General features: G+C 45.4%; 1 protein-coding gene across 1 annotated transcript; it reads left to right on the forward strand.

The window, feature by feature from the left end:
* The first annotated feature begins 1,162 nt into the window (after nt 1–1,162).
* mepceb (methylphosphate capping enzyme b) lies at nt 1,163–5,543 on the forward strand. Its single transcript, XM_079184752.1, has 8 exons — nt 1,163–1,526; nt 2,007–2,363; nt 2,446–2,744; nt 3,028–3,313; nt 3,395–3,974; nt 4,048–4,260; nt 4,496–4,604; nt 5,059–5,543. The coding sequence occupies exons 1-8, from the start codon at nt 1,480–1,482 to the stop codon at nt 5,109–5,111; spliced, it is 1,944 nt and encodes a 647-aa protein (XP_079040878.1). The 5' UTR covers nt 1,163–1,479; the 3' UTR covers nt 5,112–5,543.
* Nucleotides 5,544–10,169: the final 4,626 nt, after the last annotated feature.

Raw genomic sequence — 10,169 nt, forward strand, 5'->3', positions numbered from 1 at the left:
GTCGTCTCTCTGATCCACACAAATCCTCTTTGGGGATTTTACAAACACACACGTTGCATGCTGGGTAATGAAGTCCTAATCCCATCAGCCCTCTGTGACACAGATAAGTACACACCGTGGCCCCGCCCTCCTCCTGCTGTCACACCACAGGATTGGACGATGCTGTCAGTCCCAGTTTGATTGACAGCTCTGTTAAACTGAATCATTTATTGTTTTGAATTCTGTCTGAAGAGAAATATAAACAACATAAAGCTGCATTTAAAAAACTAAATATGAAAATACAGCTTAATGATGTTGTTTATTCATTATTGATTTATTAGATTCATTAGTGTCAATGGACCCAAACCACTAGACTACTGGGAATCAAACCAGGGACCCGCTGTGAGATGGACCTGAACCACTAGACTACTGGGAATATGTGCAAAACATAAATAAAATAAAAGTCAACAAACTAGTTAAATTGTTTAAGTTGAGTGAAGGAAAAGTTATTGTGTTTCTCTGATCAACATGAACTGATCAGTTTGAGGAAAATCAATAACCTACTAAACATACACATAGTTCTTTAGCCCTACGCCTTGCCTCTCAGGCTAACTTTACTCTTAATTTCGTAACAACTTCGTGACTATTTGTCATAGGTGGACTATAAACTCAGATATGTACTCTTTATTAATACACTGAGGAATTTGGTTGATAGATAGATTTTCTTGGAGGACATGAACTGCAGCCTGAGAGTTTCAGTTGCCTGCAATCCTGCGCACAGGGCATAGTGGTCAATTATATAGACGTCTCTGTGGCACTAAAACAGACAGAAAACCATCTGTGTTCGGTCAGAACCTAGTTGGGACACATTAACCGTGTGAAGCCGCTGAAAGTTTATGGACATGTGTTTACTTTTGATTGTGAAATGATTTATTTCCCACCGTGATGTGTTTCCTGTCAGGCACCATTCAGGACGCCTCTCTCCTTCTCCCGCCCCCTCTCTGAGCTGCGACCAATCAGACGACCTCTCGAGTGGAGCGGTCTTCTGATTGGTGGCAGCTTTAGGGCGTGACCGTAGCTCAGCTCGGAACGTGATTGGAGGACTCCGCCGTCACTCACGAGTCTAACCGCGGCTGACGTATTAAATAGCGGGCTCGAATCTAGAGCACGGCGAGAAGAAGCTAGCAGCTAGTCGCGGCTAACAGCTAACACTTTAGCAGAAGTCATTACTCATCGCCCCGCACACACGCACTGACACACGCACGCACACGCACGGGCAGCTCAGGCAGCGGCTCGTTTCACGCACATAGTTTGTGTGCGTGTGTTAGCGGACTTTTAGCTCAGTGCTAGCTACTTCCTGCATGTTAGCTGGACGTGGCTAGCTGGAGAAGCTAACTGTTTACCAGGCTGTTCCTCGGGTCGGTTTCAATTATTCATGAGGGCGCTCCGTGATTGGTGGAGACAGCGACAGGGGCGGGGCCAGAGAGGGTTTGTGTGTGAATGATAAAACACGTCAGAGGACAAGTGGACTGTTTCTGCAGCACAGAGTGAGTATTATTGAGTATTAATGATTATTATTATTATTATTAATGATTATTGATCCTCAGTAAAAGTACTAATACCACACTGAACAAATAAAGTAAAATGTTACTGCAGTAAAAGTATATATATATATTTACATTGCTATTACTTTTACAGCAGTAACAGTATTTTTAAGTACAATTTAAATTCATTGATTCATTTATAACTAAACATGAGATTTGATGAACTCTTAACTAAAGTTGTCTGATGGATGAAGTGAAGTACAAATCAACGTATTTATTTAAGATAATGTTCATATTATATCATGTTTATTTTCATCCACTTGTTTCCTTATTGTTGATGATGTTTTTATGTTTTAATTAATTTAATTTATACATTATACATTTCTGTCGTCTCTCTGAATCTGATTGGCTCTGCCACCTGTCAGTCAAACATCACCCCGCCCCCTCTCTTTGTTGATCTGTGATTGGCTGATCCGTCCGCAGGTGGAAGATGATCAGGATGTCATTGGACACGGAGACCGTCCTCCCTCACGAGGTCAGCCCCGCCTTCCCCGGCGCCGTCGGCCAATCGGAGGCGCCGCAGCCAGCCAAGACCCGCCCCCTGCAAGCTAAGAATGGCCTCCAGTTGCCCGGCAACAGTCAGGCCCCCGTGGACCCCGTCCAGCGAATCGCTAAGAGGCGTTACTCGATGGGCGTCGGCTTCAAGGGGCTGGCCAAGCGGCGCCGACGCGCAGTCAGCGACAGCCAATCGGAACCCGTTCTGCCGAGTCACTTCCTGTTGGGCGGGAACATCTTCGACCCGCTCAACCTCAACTCCCTATTGGACGAAGACGTCAACAGGTACGATGCTCCGCCTTTAATCCAATGTTTGGTTGAATGGTCGATCGGTTGGTCTGACGTCAGCGTTATCGTTCCTCCTCAGGGCGACCAATCAGGAGACACCAAAGTGCTCACCCCTGCCGTCTAGGGGCGGAGACCCCGTAGAGATCCTGGTTCCTCGTGACATCACAGACCCGCTGAACCTGAAGGGAGGGGGGGGCAGGGGGGGGAAGGGAGGGGGAGGAGTCCTGAAGACCCCCCCGAAGTCCAGGAGGAGACACAGGAACCGACACCATGGAGGAGGAGGAGGAGGAGGAGGAGGAGGAGGAGGAGCAGCAGGAGCAGCAGGAGAGAGGGAGGAGCTACCAGCTCGACTGTTTCCCTCCACAGCTGGACTCACAGGTGAGACTGGAACACCTGGATCACTGGTTTGTTGTCACATGACTGTTGGTCTCAGGTGAATCAATCATGACGTCATAGTTTCACAATTTAATGTTTTTACACGATCTGGTTAAAGTGAAGAGAGATTTTAATGAGAACATGTAGAACATAATGTTTGATTGAATATTTAAAGATTAGTCTCGGCTGAATTTTCCTGACGGAAGCGTTCGTCACACATGATGTGTTCAAGGCCCGTCAGAAAGAGGAGAACCTGACGACATTAAATGTTGTTTGTTGTGTGTAGTTCCTGTGTTGACCAGAGGGGGCAGTGTTTCAGCGTCTCCTCTCCCCTGTGAGCTCAACACGGCCATCACCTGTCGGGACGACGTAGCCCCGCCCCCCATCCTCCCCAGGAGACACACCCACCCTCCCCCGGGACACGCCCACAAGCCCGGTAACCAGGGCGATGGTCGCCAACGGAGACGGCGCCGCACCACCTCCGCGAGGTCGGCGGACTGCGACACCACGGCGACCGCAGCTCGGCCAACCAGATTCGAGACGCCGCTGGTGGGAGGGGCTAAAGCCGGCAGGTGAGTGTTACACCTGACGTAAAACATCCTGTCATCTGATTGGCTACCCGGTCATGTGACACCCCCCCCCCCCCTCAACAGGTGTGGAGGACCTCGGCTCGGCTCGGCTCGGCCACCACAGAAGAAGAAGCACCGCTACCAGCATGGCAACCGCTGCTGTTACTACGGTTACCAGGGTTTCTACGGCGACGGGTGGGAGGGGCACGTGGGGGCGGAGGAGGACCCGAGGCTCCGCCTCCTGGAAGCCGATTGGTTCAGAGACAAGAAGGTGCTGGACGTGGGCTGCGGCGCCGGTCACCTGACGCTGGCCGTCGCTCGGAGGTTTGGCCCCGCCCACATCCTGGGGGTGGAGCTAGACCACCGATTGGTCCACGTCGCCAAGCAGAACGTCAGGCACTTCCTGTCACATGACCTGGTGGTGGAGGAGAGGAGGAGGAGGAGGAGGAGGAGGAGTGGAACGCCGGGAGCCTCCTCTTCATCTCCTACGAGGAAGGAGGAGATGGAGGAGGAGATGGAGGAGGTCCAGCAGGCTCTGTCTCTCCTCTCCTTTCCTCTCTCCTTCAGGGTGAGTCGAGGTCCTCTCTCTGCTCCTCCTCTCCTCCTATCATCGTCATCGTCATCTTCCTCCTCCAGGTTCCCTAGCAACGTCAGCTTCATCCAGGTGAGTCTCACGCCTCACACCTGAATATCCAGAGTCTCTGACATCATCATCACAGCTGTGACTCCTCCCACAGGGCGACTACGTGTCTGGGCGTGACTGGTGGCCTGGGCGGGGCCAGTATGACGTCATCGTGTGTCTGGGCGTGACCAAGTGGGTGCAGCTGCGGTCGGGCGACGGGGGCGTGGTCACTCTGTTCAGACGAGCCTATCAGAGCCTGTCGCCGGGCGGATTGTTTGTGCTGGAGCCGCAACCGTGGAGCAGCTACAGCCACAGCAAGAGGGCCTCGGTAATTTATATATATATATATATATATATATATGTATTTATATATGTCGTGAATTCATATATATATATATGTATTTATATATGTCGTGTATTTATATATGCCGTGTATTTATATATATATATATATGTATTTATATATGTCGTGTATTTATATATGTCGTGTATTTATATATATATATATGTATTTATATATGTCCTGTATATATACAAATACACACTAAAACCAACTTTTTTAGGAGGCGACGGATCGTAACTTCAGGAGTTTGAGGCTGAGACCTGAACAGTTCACCTGTTACCTGACTGACAGCGTGGGCTTCACCTCATACAGACTCATCACACACACAGGTACACACACACACACACACACACACACACACACGTACAGGTACACACACACACACACACGTACACACACACACACACACAGGTACACACACACACACGTACACACACACACACACACACACACACACACAGGTACACACACACACACACACGTACACACACACGTACACACACACACACGTACACACACACACACACACAGGTACACACACACACACACAGGTACACACACACACACACACGTACACACACACACACACACGTACACACACACACACACAGGTACACACACACACACACACACAGGTACATACACACACACACGTACACACACACGTACACACACACACACACACACACAGGTACACACACACACACACACGTACACACACATACACACACACACACACAGGTGTGCCCTCTAACGTGTGATGTGATTGGTGCGTTCTTCCAGGTAACCAGCGGCCAATCTACCTGTTCCACAAAGGCTCCGCCCAGAGGAAGTGATGTCACCAGGACAGGATGTGACGCATCTCTCTTTGAGACACCAGTTTCCATGGCAACCACCCTTGACTTTGACTGACGGGTGGAGCGGAGGAAGCTGATTGGACGCTGTATTTTTGACTCGTGAGCTCGCAGCTGATTGGTTGAACATGGAGCCGGTTCGATGACATCACAGACGATAACAAAGGTTTCTGTGGATGTGATTGGTCGTCACAGGTTCGTCGAGCCAGAGCAAAGGATTGTGGGTTACTCTCGCTGTGTGACCTCTGATTGGACACTGGACAGGAAGTGACACGTCACCTACAGGAGTTTTTCTTTTCAAAATATTTTATTGTTTAACTGTGTTTTTGTCAAAATAAATGTATGTTTTGTTGAGATTTAAAGCTGCAGGTATTATTAATAATATATTATTATTATTTAAATAAAACATCAGAATAACACATTTTAATGTAGAGTAACATTTTTATTATTATTAATATTAATGTAGTTTTTACTATTATTGTTAATAATATAATATATATATATATATATATATATAATAATAATGATAATAATAATAATAATAATTTGTATTATTCTGAGCAGTTTAAAAATATTTTTTTATATTTAACCCTAAAATAATACTAAAAGGCCACGCCTCCTCCAGGATCACTGAACCAATCACAGAGAAGCTAAAGGTTATGACCAGCTGATGATGTAATCACTCTGCACCACATTAGATAAATGTCTCGTTAGGTTAGATTGATTAATGATTGACAGGTGGGCAGGGCCCCAGCTCTAGCCCCGCCTCCTTTCCATGGTCACCAGAGGTCGGCCCCTCGGCGTCCTGCGTGTCGTCGGTCAGTCGGGGGGGGATCGACCTCCAGCTGTTCTCCAGCAGCCACGCCCACTTCATCTTCAACCCCGCCCTCATCAGTGCAGACCACGCCCCCTCCTCTGGTGGACCCGCCCCTCTCCAGGAGGTGGAAGCTGGACTACTGAGCCTGAGAGAACGGGGGCGGGGTCAGGGGGAAAGAACTCGATTCTCCAGTGTCTCCCAGTGAAACCAGTTCATTGAGCCACACACTGGTGCTGGTATTGAGACACACACACACACACACACACACACAGCTATATGAGGACACACTTCCTGTCTCCTTGTAGTCCTCAGATTCACCGTGTGTGTGTTTTTATACTTCTTTAAAGATCTGATATGAAGCTCCAACCAATCACACAAACATGTATGTATACATATATACACATATACATGTATCAGTATATGTGTATATATGTATACATATATACACATATACACATATACATGTATCAGTATATGTGTATATGTGTATACATATATGACGTTAAACATGTGATGAGACAGAGACGTGTCTCAGCCAGCAGAGGGAGACAAACAACACAACATCCAGACAACATCCCTCTAAACCAGGGGTGTCAAACTCATTGTCGCTCTGGGGCCACATCAGCATCATGGTTGCCCCCAAAGGGCCGGTTGTCGGCGGGGGGGGTGCTGCTCCTTCTTCGTCGGCGGGGAGGGTGGCTGCTGCTGCTGCTGCCACATACGCTGGTCGAGGTGTGCGCGGCGCGTGCGGATCGGGGAGGAGCTCCGCCTTGCGCGATACAACGGATATTTGTAAATTGTCCGACTTTTACATTTTTTTTTTTTGCTGGTGGATTCGCGGGCCACATAAAATGACGTGGTGGGCCGGATCCGGCCCGCGGGCCGTATGTTTGACACCCCTGCTCTAAACCACCAACGTGGTTTAGAGGGACCACGAGAAAAAACTTTATTGTTCCAGAGTTTGATCAACGATTAAAAACATAGTCTCTGTGGACTCACAGGTCCTCATAGGTCCTCATGGAGTCTCTGTGGACTCACAGGTACTCATAGGTCCTCATGGAGTCTCTGTGGACTCACAGGTACTCATAGGTCCTCATGGAGTCTCTGTGGACTCACAGGTCCTCATAGATCCTCCACCATCAGTCCACCACCAGCTCCTGAGTCTCTGTGACTGAGGACAGACAGACAGACAGACAGATGTTGGTTTCTGGAAACTCGACTCTGACCTGAACTGTTGACCTGCTCTGTGTGTGTGTGTGTGTGTGTGTGTGTGTGTGTGTGTGTGTGTGTGTGTGTGTGTGTGTGTGTGTGTGTGTGTGTGTGTGTGTGCAGAAGGTAATTTGTCGTTCTTATCTTTGTCAGCTTGACACTAAGAGGTTCTGCCCCGAGGAACAACAATCTGAGAAACACAGTCTCTGGAAACCTTCACTCAGAGTCTCATCTGTCTGTCTGTCTGTCTGTCTGTCTGTCTGTCTGTCTGTCTGTCTCTCTGTCTGTCTTTAGTTCTCCGGTAGATTGTATAACAGCAACAAGTCGATGAATAATCAATAATCTTCATAATATTGTTGCCACTTGAAAGAAGTACATTTACTTTAAGTACTGTACTTAAGTACACGCTCCAGGTACTTGTACTTTGAGTATCAGCGTAGCTACTGCTATGAACATCATCGATGCTTCCTGATGAAATGTGATCCTGTTTAATGAGAGGAGCACTTGTTTTATCCACCCAGACAGTCTGCACCTCCACCAGACGAATCAAACACCCTCTGTGTGTGTGTGTGTGTGTGTGTGTGTGTGGGGGGGGGGGGGGGGGGGAGCTGGAGCTCTCAGCAGTCTCGGTCAACAGTTTAGAATAATATTAGTCTAACTAACCCCCCCCCCCCCCCACACACACACACACACACACACACACACACACACACTGGTCATTTCATGGATGATTAAAAATAATGTTGAGAGAGTGAAGACATTTGTGGAGAAAACTAAAGTGACTTCTTTTTGTTTCTAATATACGAAGAATTAGTTGAAGTTCTCACGTTGCTGCAGTGAAGTAGAGACACACAAAGACACAAAGAGACAAAGAGACACTAAACAACTACAAAGAGAAGATAAACAACTACAAACAGACACTAAACAACTACAAACAGACACTAAACAACTACAAAGAGACACTAAACAACTACAGAGAGACACTAAACAACTACAAAGAGAAGATAAACAACTACAAACAGACACTAAACAACTACAAAGAGACACTAAACAACTACAAAGAGACACTAAACAACTACAAACAGACACTAAACAACTACAAAGAGACACTAAACAACTACAAAGAGACTGTGTTTCTTGTCGGGGTTGGCGTCCTCTGAGTCTTTGAGGCCTTCGGGTTCAGCCTGACCCGTGTGTCCCGGTAGAGGTTCTCCTGGCTGTGGGAGACCGTGTGGGACACGCTAACCTGTCCTCTGCCTCCAGGATGAACAGAGGTGTGCTGGTGCTTCTGAAAGAGGAGCGTTTTGTGGCGGAGTTGATATCGATTTTCAATTTGGAAAACGAGGAAAACCCGTGTGAGGGGTGGAGGGTCAGAGGACGTGGTTCTGATGCTGACGGGGCTGCTGGAGTTCTACAGACTAAGAAAACTGAACTCTTTGTGAACATTTGGGCTCTGAGAGACGTTCTGTGTTCAGTCAGAGACGACGCTCTGGTTCTGAACCTATGACCGGTGTCTGTTCTTTAGTCTGTTCTTTAGTTTGTTCTTTAGTCTGTTCTTTAGTCTGTTCTTTAGTCTGTTCTTTAGTCTGTTCTTTAGTTTGTTCTTTAGTTTGTTCTTTAGTTTGTTCTTTAGTCTGTTCTTTAGTCTGTTCTTTAGTCTGTTCTTTAGTCTGTTCTTTAGTCTGTTCTTTAGTCTGTTCTTTAGTTTGTTCTTTAGTCTGTTCTTTAGTCTGTTCTTTAGTCTGTTCTTTAGTTTGTTCTTTAGTCTGTTCTTTAGTTTGTTCTTTAGTCTGTTCTTTAGTCTGTTCTTTAGTCTGTTCTTTAGTCTGTTCTTTAGTCTGTTCTTTAGTTTGTTCTTTAGTTTGTTCTTTAGTCTGTTCTTTAGTCTGTTCTTTAGTCTGTTCTTTAGTCTGTTCTTTAGTTTGTTCTTTAGTCTGTTCTTTAGTTTGTTCTTTAGTTTGTTCTTTAGTCTGTTCTTTAGTCTGTTCTTTAGTCTGTTCTTTAGTCTGTTCTTTAGTCTGTTCTTTAGTTTGTTCTTTAGTTTGTTCTTTAATTTGTTCTTTAGTTTGTTCTTTAGTTTGTTCTTTAGTCTGTTCTTTAGTCTGTTCTTTAGTTTGTTCTTTAGTCTGTTCTTTAGTCTGTTCTTTAGTCTGTTCTTTAGTCTGTTCTTTAGTCTGTTCTTTAGTTTGTTCTTTAGTCTGTTCTTTAGTCTGTTCTTTAGTCTGTTCTTTAGTCTGTTCTTTAGTTTGTTCTTTAGTCTGTTCTTTAGTCTGTTCTTTAGTCTGTTCTTTAGTCTGTTCTTTAGTCTGTTCTTTAGTCTGTTCTTTAGTCTGTTCTTTAGTTTGTTCTTTAGTCTGTTCTTTAGTCTGTTCTTTAGTCTGTTCTTTAGTCTGTTCTTTAGTCTGTTCTTTAGTCTGTTCTTTAGTCTGTTCTTTAGTTTGTTCTTTAGTTTGTTCTTTAATTTGTTCTTTAGTTTGTTCTTTAGTTTGTTCTTTAGTCTGTTCTTTAGTCTGTTCTTTAGTCTGTTCTTTAGTCTGTTCTTTAGTTTGTTCTTTAGTTTGTTCTTTAGTCTGTTCTTTAGTCTGTTCTTTAGTCTGTTCTTTAGTCTCTTCTTTAGTCTGTTCTTTAGTCTGTTCTTTAGTCTGTTCTTTAGTCTGTTCTTTAGTCTGTTCTTTAGTCTGTTCTTTAGTCTGTTCTTTAGTTTGTTCTTTAGTTTGTTCTTTAGTCTGTTCTCTAGTCTGTTCTTTAGTCTGTTCTTTAGTCTGTTCTTTAGTCTGTTCTCTAGTCTGTTCTCTAGTTTGTTCTCTAGTCTGTTCTTTAGTCTGTTCTTTAGTCTGTTCTTTAGTCTGTTCTTTAGTTTGTTCTTTAGTCTGTTCTCTAGTCTGTTCTCTAGTTTGTTCTCTAGTCTGTTCTTTAGTCTGTTCTTTAGTCTGTTCTTTAGTCTGTTCTTTAGTTTGTTCTTTAGTCTGTTCTTTAGTTTGTTCTTTAGTTTGTTCTTTAGTCTGTTCTTTAGT

Source organism: Pholis gunnellus (assembly GCF_910591455.1).
Source record: "Pholis gunnellus genome assembly, chromosome: 23".
NCBI classification, from domain to species: Eukaryota; Metazoa; Chordata; class Actinopteri; order Perciformes; family Pholidae; genus Pholis; species Pholis gunnellus.